This window comes from Natator depressus, chromosome 14 (assembly GCF_965152275.1).
Source record: "Natator depressus isolate rNatDep1 chromosome 14, rNatDep2.hap1, whole genome shotgun sequence".
Taxonomy (NCBI): domain Eukaryota; kingdom Metazoa; phylum Chordata; order Testudines; family Cheloniidae; genus Natator; species Natator depressus.
This window is the reverse complement of record NC_134247.1, coordinates 21969101-21988521: the sequence shown is the minus strand read 5'-3', so window position 1 is coordinate 21988521 and position 19421 is coordinate 21969101. Positions and strand designations below refer to the sequence as shown.

At 49.6% G+C, this 19421-nt stretch overlaps 1 protein-coding gene and 1 long non-coding RNA gene across 15 annotated transcripts in view; one reads left to right on the top strand and one right to left on the bottom strand.

Moving 5' to 3' along the window:
* The window catches only part of ARHGAP44 (Rho GTPase activating protein 44), a 144378-nt gene extending 133888 nt beyond the window's left edge, over nucleotides 1-10490 (bottom strand). For 9 of the 14 annotated variants that reach the window (XM_074972138.1, XM_074972140.1, XM_074972136.1 and 6 more), the window contains exon 1: nucleotides 10384-10488. In XM_074972138.1, the coding sequence (XP_074828239.1) occupies nucleotides 10384-10436 (53 nt within the window). In that variant the 5' untranslated portion in view covers nucleotides 10437-10488. Of the gene's footprint in view, nucleotides 1-10383 lie in introns of all 14 variants that reach the window. The other 5 variants (XR_012641951.1, XM_074972146.1, XM_074972144.1 and 2 more) reach the window with 3 other exon arrangements.
* On the top strand, nucleotides 9334-18981 carry LOC141999040 (uncharacterized). Its single transcript, XR_012641952.1, has 4 exons — nucleotides 9334-10050; nucleotides 12090-12207; nucleotides 16010-16067; nucleotides 17461-18981. It is a non-coding gene; the product is annotated as an uncharacterized LOC141999040 (long non-coding RNA).
* Nucleotides 18982-19421: the final 440 nt, after the last annotated feature.

Below are 19421 nucleotides of genomic sequence, written 5' to 3'. Positions count from 1 at the left end.
ACATTTAGGGCCTGGATCACTCCCTGGGTTTTGGGATGGTAAATCTGTCAGCATAGAGAACACAGCTTATGCAAGCAGCTCACGCCATCTCTGCTCTGCCCAGGGTCCAGATCAAGCCATTGCAGTGGGCAAGGCTGGCCAGAGAGGGGCCAGGCCAGGCTGGTAGGGAGGCACGTGGATTCAGCATCTTTCCAGGATAGCGCTCCTCTGCAGCTCCGCCTTGATTTAAAACTGGCAGAATTGCCCAGGGAGAGATCAGTACTGCCCCCTGCCCTGCCCTGGAGCTGAATTCTGTCTCCATCACAGCTGCTCCCAGAGGGCGAATCTAGCCCTTGATTTTAATAGGAATCTCCCCTGAATTTGCAAATTGCCCCTAGAGCTTTTGGGGCCAAGCAGCCAGCACAGCAGCTGAATTTGGTTCCCAGCGCAGTCAACGAGAAGCATCCATCCCCTTAGGATGGCACTTTTGGATAGGACCATTGCACACAAAATTACCCGTCATGCTGATCTGATATCGGCTCACAGCGACACCACTTGTAACTAGTGGGATGGACCCTGGAGGAACTAAGAAAGATGATTCCTGCCTGAGTCATCTGGGAAGACGGATAGGCTCTGCAGCTAGCAAGGGAGAGCGGAGCTCTGTTCTTTCTCCCTGCCAGAAGCCATTGCATCTACCACACAGCGCTTCAAAGGGGACAACAAAGGGCAGAGTGGCTTAGGTTGGAAATGGAGGATTTTTGAAAGAGCATAAAAGGAGCCCTGCCCAGCAAGGAGATTAAGAAGATTATTGAAAATTACTATTATTATTATTATACTGTAATAGCACCTAGAGACCTTTGCACCAAAGAACTTAACATCTAAGATCCCCATTTCAGGAAAGCACTTTAGCACATTCTCAGATTTAAGTATCTGCTTAAGTATATGCTTCAGCTATGTCCTGAACTGGGCCTAAGTAAAGAACTTACAATCTTCACGTCAACATTTCTGCACGTGCTTACCTAAGCAACTGTCAAGGTTCCTTCCCCACTCTGAACTCTAGGGTACAGATGTGGGAACCCACATGAAAGGCCCCCTAAGCTTATTCTTACCAGCTTAGGTTAAAAACTTCCCCAAGGTACAAACTTTGCCTTGGCCTTGAACAGTATACTGCCACCACCAAGCGTTTTAAACAAAGAACAGGGAAAGAGACCACTTGGAGACGTCTTTCCCCAAAATATCCCCCCAAGCCCTACACCCCCTTTCCTGGAGAAGGCTTGATAATAATCCTCACCAATTTGTACAGGTGAACACAGACCCAAACCCTTGGATCTCAAGAACAATGAAAAATTAATCGGGTTCTTAAAAGAAGAATTTTAATTAAAGAAAAGGTAAAAGAATCCCCTCTGTAAAATCAGGATGGAAAATACTTTACAGGGTATTCAGATTCAAAACACAGAGGATCCCCCTCTGGGCAAAACCTTAAAGTTACAGAAAACAGGAATAAACCTCCCTCTTAACACAGGGAAAATTCACATAAAACAAAAGATAAACTAATCTGCCTTGCCTGGCTTACCTATACTGGTTGCAATATTGGAGACTTGGATTAGGATGGGTTGGAGAAGATGGATTTCTGTCTGGCCTCTTTCAGTCCCAAGAGAGAACAAAAATGTAAACAAAGAGCACAAACAAAAGCCATTCCCCCTCCAAGATTCGAAAGTATCTGGTTCTCTTATTGGTCCTTTGGGTCAGGTGCCAGCCAGGTTAGTTGAGCTTCTTAACCCTTTACAGGTAACAGGATGTTGCCTCTGGCCAGGAGGGATTTTATAGCACTGTATACAGAAAGGTGGTTACCCTTCCCTTTATATTTATGACACCATCCGAGCAGGGACATCGACTTCAAATGAGCTCACTCAGCTGTTTTAGCACCTAAGCATATGCAGGATCACGGCCTCGGCATTGGAATCTAATGCATGTCTCTTGCAATGCTGCACACCCAAACATAACAACCCTCTGCTAGTGAATGAGGCTGGAGTGTAAAACAAGTTAAAACTGCTGCCTCTCACTTTGTGTTTGTCCAGCGCCTAGCACAATAGGAACCTGATCTCAGTTGGGGCCAGCAGGTGCTATTGTAATAAATAATAAAACTGTCAACTGTCTGAATACATTTCATTAACTAACGTTACAGGTGACAGCTCAGCCACTGTAACCAAGGGAGAGTAAAAAAAAAACATTTTTCCCCTCTCCATTTTCAGTTTGTTTCCACTGGGCATTTGGCAGCACTACTGTATTGTCAGTTTCGCCTTTTTCTCACATGGTGAATCAGTTGCTCCTACTGTTTGAGCAGGTCTTTCATGCAGCAACCAAGGAGAGGAAGACATTTGTAAGGAAAAGAGAACTGTGAAAGCACAAGAATTGGCAGGGGCCTTCGGGGACAGGTGTGAAACCTGAGACTACTTGGAAAGGATTTTTTAAGTGACTACATCTCAAGCTGACAAGCATCCTTTTGAACAGAACAATGCCTTTCCAGCAAGTCCTGTGCCCCAAGGAGCTCTCCCTCTCATGGCTGCTTCTATGGTCTTTTGCTGGCTTTTTGCATCCCCCGGCCACAACACAGAGAGCTTGCCAAACAATCCCGCAGCCTTTGCATTTGCAATCGGGAACCCCTCTGACCACATGGCTTAGCCCTGCTCAGGCTTTGCCATGCAGCCCACAGCCTTGGGCAGTAACCTCCTATTGTTTCTAGCCATCATTATGTAAAAGGACTTAATTGCTCCTTCCCGTTTAGTCTAAAAGAAGGGAGCTTAGCACACCCCCAACCAGGTCAGTGATTGTCTAATGACCAAAGACCCACCTGATGGCAGCCAATAACACTTTCCAATGCACTACTATTATTTAAAAGGGCCTCAGATAAAAGACTTGCATATCAGAGCAGAAAAGTACAAGTGCATTTAATTTAACCTATTTACTGTTGAATGAGCTGAACTGGAAAATTTCATTTGTTTTCCCTAGCAAGAGTGGAAGCCGAAACCATCAGCTTCTGCAGAAGAATACAAACTGCCATTTAACAAAATGAATGTCTCTAAGACTCAGAAAGAAAAGGAGTACTTGTAGCACCTTAGAGACTAACCAATTTATTTGAGCATGAGCTTTCGTGAGCTACAGCTCACTTCATCGGATGCATAGTGTGGAAGCTGCAGAAGACATTATATACACACAGAGACCATGAAACAATACCTCCTCCCACCCCACTCTCCTGCTGGTAATAGCTTATCTAAAGTGATCATCAAGTTGGACCATTTCCAGCACAAATCCAGGTTTTCTCACCCTCCGCCCCCCCCCCACACAAACTCACTCTCCTGCTGGTAATAGCCCATCCGAAGTGACCACTCTCTTCACAATGTGTATGATAATCAAGGTGGGCCATTTCCTGCACAAATCCAGGTTCTCTCACCCCCTCACCCCCCTAACTGATCTTCCAAATCGAAGCACATAAATCGATGCAGTGCTGTCTGGCAGAGTCTGCAGGCAGCCTCCCTGGCTCTACTGCTGTCCCTACACTTTCCCAAGTTGCAGCAGAGTGAAATTGACAAAGCTCAGGTCAGTTTCCCGGCAGCACCATTCAGAACCCTGAGGGCACAGCCAAGTGGTGAGGAATCATGGCAGTTTCACACTGCAGCTGCTAGGGAAAGGTTTATGCAGCAGCAGAAGCTGGAGTAATTCTGATACTGGCAGGCCCGTTTCACACCTCTATTACAGTTTCTGTTTCTAACTCCTATGCTAAAAAGCAGCCACTAGCATGAATTGTCGTGCACATTTTGATGCAAATCCACCAGAGCTAAGCTCCTAATACAGATGATCCTTTATTGCCTTTATTTCCTTTAAATCCTATGTGGGGGAAGGAATTGCCAGTCTTCTGGAAAGATTAAATTGTTTTCTGGGACAAACGTTCCTCAAAAGACCTGAATCAAATTAAATCGGCTTCTTCCAGAATATTATCCTTCCCCCTTAAAGCAGCCAATACATATTTAAAGGAACAGTGGGGAGCAGCCATACAGATGTCTGCATCTGTTTCAGAACGCGGACCAGAGACCTGCTATTATCTGTGAGCATGACTCCCATCCCTGAAGATGGGAGTCGGGGGAAGGATACCTCGGAAATGAGATTTTGGGGTGGGTGAGGCAGTAAGGCACCTTGGATCCAAAGAGACAAGCAACCAGTGGATTAAATGCAAATCATTTGTTCCTTGTGAGTTAACTGCCCTGGGGAAACATACAAACAAATAATCCACCGTGTCTTTTTTATTTATTATGCTATATTCACTGCTGAGTGGCAATGTCTGCTCAGTGCACAGCAGCAGTGGGGAAGCCAAATAAAATGCTTGGCTGCATTTGGAAAAGAGGAGAGAGAGACAGACAACATGGAAACGTATTTCAGTGCCTTGGGGTAACTGCAGGGCCCACACACATCTTGAATAGCATGGCCTGCGTGGGCCCCACTCATCTCAGCGAGGGCAAGGAAAAAGCTCCTTTAAAAGGGATAAGGGTTAGGCAGGCGTGACGCCCACCCAGAGCATTCTGGGAATGCCATGATATGGGACACCTCTTAAGCCAGGTCTACACTACAGACCTATATCGGTTTAAGTACGTCGCTCAGGGGTGTGAAAAATCCACCCCCCTGCGCGACACAGTTCTACCAACCTAGCCCCCCTCCCATCCCAGGTAAACAGGGCTATCGTCAGGAGAGCTTCTCCCATCCACATAGTCACCTCCCTCTCAGGGAGGTGGGTTAACTACGCCAATGGGAGAAGCCCTCCTATCAGTGTAGGAGCATCTCCACTAAAGCGCTCCAGCAGTGTAGCTGTGTCGCTGTCATGCTGGATGTGAAGCCAAGCCCTTAGTGCCCACACAGCAGGCTTAGAGCGACAGACTCCAGGTTTCTGAGGCCAGACACCCAGCACCAGAACGTGTAGCCTCTTTGCCTGGAGAACCCTGGGTGCTGCTCTCTGACTGAGCTGGGGTTCGTGGCACCATTTCTTAACCACAGAGTATTGGGGCAGGCTCATTTTGACATGCCTCTGGCCTGGAGGAAGAGAGAAAGACCTTCCCTATGTCAAAATATCCCTTAGCCTAGTGGAAGGTGCACTGAGCTGGAAGCCAGGATACCATGAATTCAAGTCTCACCAGCTCCACCCATTGCTGATCATATTTACCTGCACTTCACCCCCCTTCACACCTTGTACATCCGCCTTAGGAAGCAGTTGAGTATTAGCCACCTCACGTCAAAAATAAGGGAACTGAAATGTTATACAAGTTCATTGTAATGACCAGGCCCCTGATAACAGCAGCCCCTACTCACAGCCACTACTCTCAGCCACACACTCTCTCTCAGAAAGAAGCTGCCAAATATATGTACTTGGGTGTGTCGTCTGAAACCACTGCTCTGTCCACAGGCCCGGGCTACCTTCCCAAAGCCAGGAACAGAGCCCAGCATTCCTGACCCCGCTCTGACCACTAGAGTACACTCCCCCTCCAGAACTGGGAATACCACCCAAGTCCTAACTGGCCATTGTACCGCTGTCTAGCAAATAGCTGTGTAACTCCTTGGCAAAGCTCTATGAAGTGCCTCCATAATAATCACTTAGGAGTGAGAACCCCAGCTGGTGTAGATCAGCTCCACTGAAGCCAATGGAGCTAAGCCGATTTACCCCAGCTGGGAATCTATCTGCCCCACTACTTCTGTACTGATTTTGGTCTGAAAAGATCCTAGAGCAGATTACAAATTATGTACATGCTCCTAAGATGCAGCACCTCTAGGGTGAAGCAGAACAACAACGAGGGGAAAGGGGAAAAACCCGGCTATTACAAACCACGTCATGGGATCGTTACAGACAAATGAAAGCAAGTGACTTATGTTGGGGACACGATCCACAGAGAAAGAAGGCTGTTACTTCGTGACAGCTGTTTGCTGTGGGAGGGGCTGGTGAGTTTCAGTCCCGATATCGTCAAAGCCCTCGTACAACAGACAGGAACTGGCAACCTCAGCACTGAGACCCAGGGTTAGATGGATGAACAGCTCTCCCTCCAGCTCAGCAGCCCCTCCCGTTCAGATGCATTGCAGGAAGCTCGCCCGGCTGCAACCTACACTGGACCTGTGTGAGGACATCACCTCTTCGGGACGATCCTTTACTCAGCACCACATTTAGTGATCATTAAACAGAAGTTCCAACCTCCATCCATTCCTCAGCCTCCGTAGTCAACCCCGTTCTGACCACTGCCAAGTCCCTTTCACCTGCAGCCCCCCTCCAGCACGGCTCTCCACGTGGCCATACCAAGCCCTGCTTGCTCTCCCAGACAGCACTGACGAACCTCCTCATGGGACCGCTTCCGAATGGGCTGCTCCCCAGGTCTGTGCCTCCAGCCACCGCCTCGCATCCCAGCACCTGGGTCTGCTACCACATGCCCCACCCATCCCGCTCCCATGGAAATCCATGGCAGGACTTGTGGACTTCAAAGGGAGCAGAACCAAGTCGCACGCACACCTCTGGCATGTCTTAGTGCCAGACCTAGAGAGAGCAGTTCTCTCGCTGCCCCTTTGTTATACCTAATTGCATTAAAAAATTGACAAAATTCATTCCAATAGTTGCCTATTTATTTATTAAAACTGATGGCTCCAAAAATCAATACACATGACTACATAACCTCTGTTTTCCTGGCTCTTGAACTTCTGGCCACCCCACAGTATTTTGGCCAATAGCATAGCAGGATTCAATAGAGAATTAGACACCTATATGAATGCTGAGAATATCCATGCTAGGATTAGACAACATACCAAAGAGACTGGCTGAGAGATACAAACACTCATAGGCTTGGAGCATAAGCCAACCGTTAACTGACCAGGGGTGGGAAGAAATTTCCTCTGAAGAATCACATACTGGTCACTGTCGGATACAGGACGCGGGCCTGATGTGGATGCAATTCATACGTTCCTAGGACAGAAGGCTCTCAGCAAATGAGTAAAGCAAGCACCCTGCAGAGTGATGCTAGGACCAAGCCATCTGTTTAGGGAGGGCCGGGACCCCACATACTCACACTGCAAAAGAGATGGAACAGTGATTTAGCACTGCTCCAGCTGAGGTCACAGAAGTACATGCCTTCAAATCAGCACACGCTTTGTTCACCAGCTATCTCAGCAAGCCGCCTGGCTTCCAACAGCTGGCTCCACATGTGCCGTAGGTTATCGGTCAGTATTCCAGATTCCACAGAGCAAGTGTCTCAGCGGGGTCTGCTCGGCTCACAGTTCAGATCCAGAGGCTGGCATAGTTACAATGGTAAGTCCAGTCTTGCCAACTCCTGCGATTTTATCCCCAGCCTTGTGACAGCTGATGCTCTTTGCAAAGTTTCAGCTTCTGGAGCCAGGTGATGATGTAAGAACCTCAACTTCCATTGAAACAAAGAAGGATGTTTCTAGCCGTCGTGGCTGTGGAGAAAAGCCAGAAACATGATCCCCAAAGGCTCTGAAACCAGAAGGGAAACACCCCCAAAGTGAGAAACGTCTCATGACTTTTCAGGCACTCTCATGATTCCTAAACACTTGGGGCGGGCAGTGCTGTAAACCCCCCCTCACACACATCCCCACCCCCACCGAGCATCTGACGCTGCTTGCCATGCTATCTCACTCTCGTTGAGAGCACGCCTCAAAAGTCACTTCTCCTCTCTAGCCCAGCTTCACCGCAGCCTTCACTCTGGACAGTGCGCCTAATCGCCATCTGATCACTTGAGAACTACACCAAGCACTAGGCACATGTGACAAGTGCATCGTAAGATCCTTCCCTGCTGTTCCCTGCCACGCTCCTCAGGCCCTTCCTGTGCAACGGCTTATTTAAGACCTGATCCCTTTAATGACATCAATGCCGGTGGATCCGAATGCCCCTGCAGAAACCTATCTACTTCAGGGGTCCCTCTGTGCAGCACTCACTGCAGGATCCAGACCTGAGATCGTAAGCGCCTTGGGGCAGGGAATCTATCGTTTCTTCTCTGCAAAGTGCCATGCAGTTTTATAGTGCAACAGCAACTCAAACCAGGGCCGATGCAATCCCTCGCTGTGCATGGTGAAGGTCTAACAGAGGAGCCGTTCAGTCCCCCTCCTCCAAAAGCAAAAAGAAACAAAAATGACATCATTGCGAGTCTGAGCTGATTGGATTTTTCTTGGGATTTCAAACCTTGCATCCCACAGCCCTTGAGTAAGGTCCATGTTTTGTGAGTTGGGTGCACAGCACCTAGCACAAAGGGGCCCCAAGCACTGACTGGGGCCACTGCTCGGTGTGATCTGGTATCATAGAAAGTGAGGCACTTAAGCATGAGTGCAAGTTCCATCCTGAATCAGAGCATGTGGCGAGACAGCATCGCATCGCATCTCAGAGCTGCAGAGCAAACGACATAAAAACAACAAACCTCCGTGAGCTAATGCAAAACAGAGCAGTCACAGAGGCCGGGTTACCAGAGGCCGCCAGGGTCACTCTGTTTGTGGTTGTGAACTGCACAGATGCAAAAGCAGAGACATGACACCCCAACAGATCGCTGGGAATGGTGAACTCCGTTACAAGTTACTCAGCTTACAAGTGTGACGTGAATTGAGCCGATTCACGGGCTTGTTATTTTCAAGACCATCACTCCAAAGGTTAGAAGGCGTATGAGATTCTGACAACAAACAGGTTAGAAGCCAAAATACACTGCCCTGGGGATGCATTTTCTGGGTTATAACGTTCCACAAAATCCACCCAGCCGCCCTCCCCTTCCATTGCCCCTGCACCTCTCTGACAGCTAAAAGAACTTGTTTAATTAGAGAAAGAAAAGAAAGAAATCTCTCCCCCTTTCTCTCTATATAGACAGCCATTGCAAAATCTTGGAGAATTATACAACAATAAACCAAACCATGTCTTTGGACACAGTCCCAGATAGCACATCAGATCACGCAGAGTATTCCCGATGTTCCCAAGCTCCATCCAATCCTAGCAAGCATAACCCTAGGGATGGGCGTAGGACAACCAATCGAGATCCTATCCCACGATGAGTTGCCCCGGGCATCCCCCACGCCCAAACTGACTTTGATGGGATCCATCTGCATAGAGCTCATTGCAGAATCAGGACCAACCCTGCCAGCTCCATCCAGGCACCAGCCAACGGGATTCAGCCTGAGATGAGTTCAGTGTCAAAGCCAAAACCCGGAGAAACTGATACGGGGTCTGCGGCAATAGTCCAGGAACGACATCCAGTCATCAAAGAAACAGAACAATGTTCATCCCCACAGTGGAGTTTAACTGGCACCACAAAGAGCCTCCTTAATCAATCAGTCCAGGTGGATAGGACTGGACCAGACCTGGCCACAACACAACATAGCTGACGCTCTATTCCCATCATGACACAATACTGGAGGGCAAAAACCAAATGTAACCAAAACCAGCGTCTGGCTTGTTTGTGCCTTTTATCAGTGGCACCATCTTTGGGGAGCGTCGCTAAGGCCCCGATCTGGCCACAGCTGTGCATGCCCACCCCCCGCAGAGCCCCATTTCACTGCAGGATCGGGGCCTGACTCCAGAGTCCAAAGCAAACTTCATTGGCTGGCCGGGTTGTGCCCTGTTTACCGCTGGGCTCTTGCCCGCTGCCAGCATCTCTCTCCCTTCCCAGCCTTTCCAACACCTGCTCTAACCTCCTCTCTAGCCCCTGCGAACTCCTACTGCCGCTGACCCCCTCAGGAAGGCCAGGCGAGGGGGAGCCCAGCGAGAGGCTGCCAGCAGAGATCTCACCCTCCAGGAAACGCCACGGAGGAATAAAAGACGGGGCACACCAGTGAATACGCAGGGACAGCCATCCAGGTGAGGCGCATCTGGAAAAATCCACCGCACCGATACCATCGCCCAAGCCAGCAAGCTCCTAACACAACCCGTCAGGCCAAGGAGCAGCCTGACAAGGTACAAGGCACCCACTGCGCAGGGCACCGATGGGCACTGCACAGCCCCAGCCTGTGTCCAGCCCCAGCAGCGGCTCGCCTGGGGGGTATCCGAGGAATAAGACGGTAACACAGAGAGAAGCCAAGCGACTGACTGACGGATCTCCCGGGGTGAAGGAGGCTGGGTAGGGAGGGGGGAAGCTACACACAGGTCTGGGAGCTGCGAGGCCACTCGCCCCGCCAGAGAGATTTAGCAAATACCTGGCAGGGACGCAAGCCGAGCAGGGCGCCCCGATCCCACGGCGAGGGGCGCGGCACGCAGCGGGAGGAAGGGCCCCTGGCTGGGAAGTGACCGGACACACGAGTGGGGGGGGGGAGGGGTTCCCCAGGCTGCTGCCCCCCACCCGCAGCAGGGCCCTGGTTCGGTCCCGCTCCCCTCCCCGCCGGGCCGCCCCTTACCTGCCCACGGTCTGGTTGGCGAGCTGCCGCATGCGGTTGAATTGCTTCTTCATCTCGGCAGCGAGCCGGGGGCCGGAGCGATCCGCGAGCAGCCGGGCGGTTACATGGCTCCCGACGGGAGAGCGGCGGCTCGGGCGCTGCGGCGGCGGCGGCGGCGGGCGGAGCGGGCAGCCTGGGGCCGGCAGCGTCTCACCGCCCCCATCCCGGCCGCGCTGCGATGCTCCCGGGCGGCGGCGGCGGCGGCAGCTCCCACCCCCCGCTCAGCGCATCCTGCGGCATGGAGCTGGCGCGGCTCCGCGCCCCTCCTGCTCCCACCTTCGCGTCGCCCCTGCAGGCTGCTGAGCGCCTCGCCGGGGGAATGGCGGCTGCTACTGCGGCTGCTCGCCCGGCCCGGCTCGGCCCGGCCCGGGGGCTCTGGGAGATGTAGTTCGGCGCCTCTCACCCCCTCCCAAGCCGGCCGCAAGGGGGCGCGCTGCAGAGGGGTAATTAGCAATTACCGCCCCTCTCTCCGTGTCATCGCAGGGAGGGCCCAAGCCAAGCGCCCAGCAGACTGGGGAAGGGATCCCTGCCCAGCAAAGGGCCCTGCCACTCCCCCCAGGGCAAATATTCTGCTGCCTGCAGCATCCACACCCCCCCCCCAAGCCTCTGAAAGACCTGAGTGGGACAGGGACCCGAGGCCCAGAGAGCAGCAGGCTGGGCCTGGGGAATGCTCTGCCCCCAAAGCAGTGACACAACCCGGGGACTCCTTCTCCCTAGGTCTTCACTTTCCCTGTTTGGCTGGTTGGGGAGCAGGTAGGGTTGTGTGCGTTCAATTCAAAGGCAAGCCTTTAATATGTTAAAAGTTGCAGAATTCACCTTATTTATCTATGCCCATACACGCCAATCTATTTTATAGACATGTGGGACTGCAAGGGACCTCAAGAGGTCATCTAGTCCAGTCCCCTGCACTCATGGCAGGACTAAGTATTATCTAGACCATCCCTGGGGGGTGTTTGTCTAACCTGCTCTTAAAAATCTCCAATGATAGAGATTCCACAACCTCCCTAGGCAATTTATTCCAGTGCTTAACCACTCTGACAGGAAGTTTTTTGTAATGTCCAACCTAAACCACCTTGCTGCAATTTAAGTCCAGTGCTTCTTGTCCTATCCTCAGAGGTTAAGGAGAACAATTTTTCTCCCTCCTCTTGATGATAATCTTTTATGTACTTGAAAACTGTTATCATGTCCCCCCTTGATCTTCTCTCCAGTCTAAACAAACCCATTTTTTTCAGCTTTACCTCATAGGTCCTGTTTTCTAGCTCTTTAATCATTTTTGTTGCACTTCTCTGGACTTTCTCCAATTTGTCCACATCTTGGACACGTGGCACCCGGAACGGGACACAATACTCCAGTTGAGGCCTAATCAGTGTGGAGTAGAGCGGAAGAATTACTTCTCGTGTCTTGCTTACAATACTCCTGCTAATACATCCCAGAATGATGTTTGTTTTTTTTTGCAATAGTGTTACACTGTTCACTCACATTTAGCTTATGATCCACTATGACCCCCAGATCCCTTTCCGCAGTACTCCTTCCTAGGCAATCATTTCCCATTTTGTACGTGTGCAACTGATTGTTCCTTCCTAAGTGGAGTACTTTGCATTTGTCCTTACTGAATTTCATCCTATTTATTTCACACCATTTCTCATTATGTAGTCACTTTGTGGCAGGTGGTCAGAGCTCGGCGACACCATCAGAGAGCTTATCTTGGGAAAGCCTCAGAAAATCACCATCAAGCCCACAACATCAGGACTGTGCAGACAGCCAGCATTTCCACCCGCAAAAATGGTATGAAATGATGTTATGTTTGTGCAAGCCTTCTACAGGACTGTGAAGACTGCACTGAAACCAGCTTAGCATCTTCGCAGGGCACATGTATGCGTTTCAGCTTGGTCCAGTGGCTAGCTGTCTCGGGAGAGCAAGCCTGCTGCTCTGGAACAGCTCCGAATGAAGTTCCGACAGGACCCCTTGTCGTGTGACACCCCTCAGAGCATACTCTCACTAGGGCAAGCCTCCTTCCCTTCAGCGCCTCCTGGGTCTGACCTCAGGGCATTCAACACCCCTGTTTCATGCCATGAGCTCCCCACAGTGAATCCATCTGGATGGGACACCCGGGGAAGCATTATATGCCCCAAAGGGCCATGCACCCCAACTTTGCAGTCAGCAGTGACTCCCAGACAGTGGTGTAAAACCGAAGGGTTTATTAGTCATCCGGAACACAGCGTAGAGCAGATCTTGTTAGCACAGAAAGTAGGAACATTTAGTAAAGTCCATCTTGGGGAGACCCAGAGCCGTGAGCTCTCCCCCTGAGTCCCAAACCTGGAGACTGCCCAGCTTCCAGCAGCCCACCCTCAGTCATGCCCATTTGCATGTCCTCCATCTCAGGCAAACTGGTCACCTCGCCTCCACCTCTCTCTCTGTTCTCCAACTCCTCCAGCTGGCTCTTTCAAAGGATGGGCCCCAGTCATTAGTTGCCAAGATACAGTGTGTCAGGCCACTGTCTGGGCCAAGAGAGCTAGACAGCTGTCACACCTGCCCTCTAGGGGTCGCTGCAACAACTACACACCCTTGTCCCACCACCTAGATACTTGTGCAACACATAGGGGAAACTGAGGCACACACAGTACTCATGCAAAACATTAAGAACATTCCCGCTTCGTCACACTAGTGCACTGAACTAAGAACCAGGAGACTTGGGTTCTAGTCTCAGCTCTGTCACTTACCTGCTCTGTGACCATGGGCTGATAACTCTATGCTTCAGTTTCTCCATCTGTGAAGTGAGACCGACCCTCCCTTGGGATCTGTGGCTGAAAAACAGTCTATGAGAGGCTGGTATTGTTGTTATCTCTAGGAGTCAAAGCCCCTGCAGCCTCCATTGAAATCAAGGGGAGTTTTAGGTATTCAGCTATTGTGATGTAGGCTATTGTGTGCACTTAATAGATTACAACTGACAACAGAGCTGAGCCCACTGAATAGGTCTTTGTCATATTAGACACTTGAAGAGGTGCAATCATTTTGAATTTTACATATTTGCTTTTTTTTTATTTTAAATACATCCCAGCTCACCACTAGGAAATCAGAAGACACAATGCAGTAGCTTGCGATTTTTGTTGTCCCCGAATTACCACAATGCTCCATCTACTGGTCAGCAAGTGCTATGCACAGGGCTGAGCTAACAGGGTGAAGGATTCTGATGCATAAACAAAGATGCCTGGGCCTCATAACAAACTGGGGAAGGGTTGCTAAATTGTTTAAAAAACTAATAACCCCCCCAGCCATGTTTATTTCAGCTCTTTGGAAACTCAGGAGAAAAATTAATGTTTGCCTGATGGAAAAAGCCAGGAAATTCCATGCTAAGGGTAAAGCTCTGTCCTCAACTCATCTTGCTGAGTTAGCTACTGCAGCCCATTTACTGATATGTTAACGCCTTGAGATCTGTAGGGGGCAGTGTGGTGAGTTAAGGATGTAGCACTTTGTTTCAATGCGAGTTTCTCCTCTCTTTCCTAGGTCTGATTTGAGGACAGTCAGACTTGTGGGGAAGAGGATTTGGAAAAATTGGATCTGCTTTTCTCCTGACATTTGTTTGCAAAATCTGTAGGATTTTTATGGGATTTATTTTTTCTCCAAAATATTTGTTTCCAGTTGGAGAATCACTACCAGTAACCCAGTGTTTATGACCATAACAAACCACTGTGTGCAGCCGCGCAGCCATAAACACTACCAGTAACAATAACAAACCAGTGTCTTCACTCAGTTTACAGGCCCAATCCTTCAAGCACCTACATGACAAAACCAGCTCCCGTTGACTGTTTAATGGAGGTCTAGGTGCGGCGTGTTTACAGGATCAGGACTTTCATGAGCAACCCTATAATAACTGAACTGGTGGTATTTTGGAAAGGAAGCAGGTTTTTTCAGTTATTTGCTAGGAAGAGTGTGAAACATCACAAATAGATATTTTCAGTGACTTTAGCACTCAGGGAAAGTAGCAGGCTGGTAGCTGTGGGGAAAAAATAGCATTAACAATGAATAGTACTAATGGGCCTAATTTAGCACTGGTGTATGAGACACAACCGATTTCGACTGAATGGCTCTTGCTCATGCCAAGGCTGTGTTAGGCCCAGAAACTGATACCAGTCTAGCACCTTTCATCCCAAAATGCTTTGCAACCAACACTAGCACAGCATGGAGCTTTCACAGGAAGTAAAAGCTACAGTTGAGGCCCTGATCCTACCCCAGGATCTGCTAGCTTGGAGCCCTACACCCCTGTGGAGATCCAGCAAGACTCTGCATAAACACAGGAGCCAAGGATAGTGGATCTTGATACAAGACCAAGCCCTAAGGGTGCAACTCAACTGCCATTTTAATCCCTTGTTTTTACTCGCTGGGAGATATTTAAGCAATTTCCCTTTTGGGAGGAAACTTTCCATACTTGGTCTCAGCCCAAGAATGAATACATATGTATGTGTATGTGTGTAAGATCTGTCTTAGATCCACTCAGGAAATACACAACTGGGGATATAACTATACTTTAGTCCCATTTTTCCATTGTTGTTGTTATTTGTAGTAGAGTAGCACCTACATGTCCCATTGTGCTAGGCGCTGTACAAATGCAGAGTATGAGACGATCCCTGCTCTAAAGAGTTTACAACCAAAGGCCTCAATCCTGCAAAGACTTACGCAGGTGCTGAACTTTCTGCACTACTGAAGTCAAGTGTGTGCACAAGCCTTTGCAGGACCTGGGCCTACACAGACAAGACAAAAGGTGGGAGAAAGGAAATGGAGACAGTGGAGCTGTGCAGAGGAACTGGCCCGTGGACATCAAAAGAGCACAGCATGGTGGAGAAGAGATTAATTTAGCTGGGGCTGTCAATGAAGGTGCCAGATGGATGGGGATACCTGTTCCCTGGGAACTGAAATGAGCCCAACAAGCCACTGAAAAGCAAATTGGCCCCAGGAAAACCACACATGGAAGACTGTGAGATGTCCAACACAGTCCTGCTGATTGAATCTGGGTCCCAGCTGACCTTCAGCTGGGTTGGGGCTAACTGGTCTACAGGCTATAGAATCAGTTGCAAGCGAAGGCAGCAGCTGATTTCACAAGATATACAGCAATATCAGCCAGGTACCAGAAAACAAGCTCCCAGCCCCACCGCCTGGAGTCATGAGAGATTTGATAGAGTTTGTTTTTCTATCGAAACCTTATTCACGCTTCCTGTTGCCACTGTGCCTGGCATTCCCAGCGGCGTGTTTGCAATGGCACAGATACTGGGCTAGATCCTCAGTGGAGCTCCAGCCCCCTGTGTGTACCCGGCACGGCTGACTTATGGAAGACTACGCTCCTGTCCTCAGAACCAACGGATTGCATGCTAAATGCTAAAGGGATCCCAGGAGCCCCGGTGCCCCCAGTCCAGCCCCTGCCCCAGAGTCTCTGTTACATGCGGTGACCATTTAAGGCCCTTTCTGAATTAATCAGAAGCTTCCCTGCTACTCTCTCCTGTAATCGCTGTTCATTTCGGATGCGCAATTGTTGCATAGCACACAACCGATAGATTCTTTTGTCTAATGTTCTCTTCATCTGGTGTCGTTATAGCTCCTCAGACATTTCTATTGGCAGAGGCTGGGCTGGGCGGAGCAGGCACCCAGACAGGGTAGGTGAGAGTTGAATTTGGGGGCATTACCAGACTCCGGGTCAGGGGAAGGAGCATGCATGTCACAATTCATGTCCGGAATGCTCCTTTGACTCTCATCATCCTGTAATGGCCCAAACTGCACTTACTCTGCTGCTAGTGATGGTATTCTGGGCCATCGTTGTAGGGTACTACAGTATTGTGGGCCAGTGCTGTCGGATACTGCAGTATTCTTTTGAATAAGGGAAATAACAGCACAAGTTAATGCACATATCCGTGCTGGTTTCAGATGGAGCCAAGGGGTCTGTTTAGTGTAGCGAAGCCCTCTGGGGCCGCTGCTATACCATCCCTTATGCCCCACTGCTATATCAGTCACTGTGCCCATCCCCTCTGCGATACCATGCACCATACCCATCTGGGAGTGTGTACTGGGAGGGGGGCAGTTTGTGTGTGTATGATTTGGGTGCTCCTTGCTCTAGAGTCCCCACTACAGGCCCTATCCTGCCCTGGGAGCAGCCATTGACTTCAGCGTGAATAGGATCAGTCAGGCAGCCCTTAGCTCAGGCTGCTTGCCAGGCGTAGGCGTATCAGAACTCATTCCAAAAAACCCTGCCTGGGTGTTTCTATTCTGGATCTTCCCAAATGTTAGTTTGCTTGTTCGTTTCCTCTTCCCCTCTGCTGATGCGGAGAAAGCCAATGTCAGCAAGGAGCCGGCAGCTCTCCCAGTCTCTCCCTGGCACCTGGCACAGGCAGATAAGGAGCCACACATTTCAGAGCCATGGTTATTCTCTCGGGTGCGCTTGATGCTAGGTATAGCGCTGGCAAAGGAGGAGTGAGGGCTGAGATCAGGCCCTGGGATTATGGATAGAGCAGGTATGGTGTGGCAGAGGCAGAAATATGGAAATCCCTCCACTGCATATAAGTATGCACTGAATTAAACTCTTCCTCCCCTTCCGAGAGGCCACTTGTGTTATGCTTGTGGGGACTTATACTCCGGCAAATGCTCATTGCCACGATCCCTGCTTTGAAATTGGGGGTGTTTTAAATTGCAACATCCAACACTCTTATACTTGAGAATGCTGCCCATGCCCTGCTGAAAACGATCTGTGAAGAAACAATGGAGGACCTTCATTGCTAGCAGCATTAGAGTGTCAAGACCTCCCTGTCTAAGATGGGAGCCCTCTTTTGCCAGGCACTGTGTCTGCATAGCCCCTGCCCTTAAGAGCTTACAAACCAAACAGACAAGGGATGGGAGAGGGAATAGAGAAATGAAGTGACTTGCCAAAGGTCACATAATAGATTAGTATCAGAGCTGGGAGCAGATTAAAGGTCCCCAGTGTCATGGTCTAACCACGGGCCCATGCTGCCCACTTGTAATACATCCTTTCTGTGTTCCTTTCCCTCTGACTTCCAGGGCCAGAGCCATTTGTAGGAACCGAGAACCCCTGTCATGAAGAGCTCATCTGCTGCTTATTCCGCACTGGAGAGTCTGGATGGGACATCCTCACCTTGAGGCAGTCTGGGTGTCCCAGACAGAGCAGGAGCATCTTGCCAGCCTGTTTTCATGGCCGAGTCCCTAGTAATAAAGCATGGGCTTGTAAGCTCTTTGGGCTGGGACTGTCTGTATATTCTATTTGTGTACAGCACATGGCGCACTGGGGCCTCGATCCCCGATTGCTACCTCTAGGTGCTATGCTGATACACAACCCTCACACCCTTCCTTGCTGTTTGCAAAAGGGAAAGTGGCAACCAGGCATACGCTATGAAGGGGCATCTGCCATAACCACAGCAGTCATTGAAAACATCTCTCACCAGGCGTCGGCAGGTCTCCGATGCACAATGGGACGTCATTGGAGGAGACATGAGAAAGCCCTGGGACTAAATTTTTCGTTTGATCAAAAAGCTCGGCCACTCTTGCGATTATCTGGCATCTGTTCCCGTCTCCTGCAAGAGGGATTTCCACAGTGAGTATGACAGGCTGGCTGCATGGACAAGGAATCCAGTTAGACTGACTCCTGTATTGTCTCCTTCCTTTCATTATCCATGGAGCTGCCAGACCATCCCCTCCAGCACAGACAACTGCAGTATGAGCCACAGGGGAAGGAAATCCACCTGCTAGAGTGTAGAACTGATCAATGAAATGGTTTTTAATTGTTCACTTTATTAATATAACTTCATAAGCAAAGTTATATGAATGAAACAACATTCATTCATAAAACCGGTTACCCCAACAACTGGCTAATTGAGTTTCACTTTCAATCCAATTGCTGCTTAAATCACTGAAACTTGCACTGTTTCAACGTTGTAACTTGTGCTCACTGTTTGTCATTCATTACACTTGTCCATATTGTAACTCAAACTCGATTTTAACTTGTCCCAAACTCCATTTTAAAATGCTCTCTCCATTTTGTAAAAGCTTGCTGCAAAACCTTCATTTCTGCAAAACCCTGCTGTAATCTTATTAGTGTAGTTTAGATGTGTGAATGAGGTATGGATGGATGATGGAATCAACCTCCGGCCCCAGCCTGTCCTGATGAAATAAAGTGTAAACACCAACGGCTGAAGATGCAGACAAGAGCCCTGACAAAGCAAGAAGAGTCCACCCTAAAAAGAAAAGAACAAAAGCACAACTGAAGAAACATCAAAGCCAGGTCCCAGGCTGCCAGTCATGTCTGCAATTGACGGGTGGCCAATCACACCGAACCCAGAAGCAGCGTGACACAGCAAGACCTATAGACTCTGGATTCAAACTAAAGCCTACAAAAAGGATGGGTGAGATGGCAGACTTTGGAGGGTAACATCCTGCTGCCAACATGGAAGGGCATCGGTGCATGCCCAAAAGAGACCCAGCCCCTCCTTGTGCCCGGCTTTCCTGGCCAGTTAGCCACCACAAGCTACGAACTCAAGCTACATTCAGGACTGGTAACTATACAGCAGCTGCAGAACATTGGGGGGCGGGGGGGGTACATATAGGTATTAGATATTAATTATTGGTCTTAAATCAAATTGTGTTATAATAAATGTGACATCTTGTCTTGTCCCCTGAAACGATCCTGTGTAGTTTAGTCGGCATGACAAGAGGAGAATCCCAGGCTATCTATGGCATTTATCTGGTCCCCGTTTCCAGGTACCTTAGCACCACTCACTCTTTAATGTGTTTGTCCTCACTCACCTGCTAAGACAGGGCAGTGCTGTTACCCACACAGTACAGAGGGGGAAATGAAGCCTGGAGAGACTCAGGCCACATCTACTCCTGGAGGTTGGGGTGTGGTTCCCAGATCACATAGCCATGCTCGCACGAGCTCTCACCTGAGCTAGCGCATTAAAAAGCCAACATAGCAATGGGAGCACCTAGCCCGAGTACAAACCCACCTG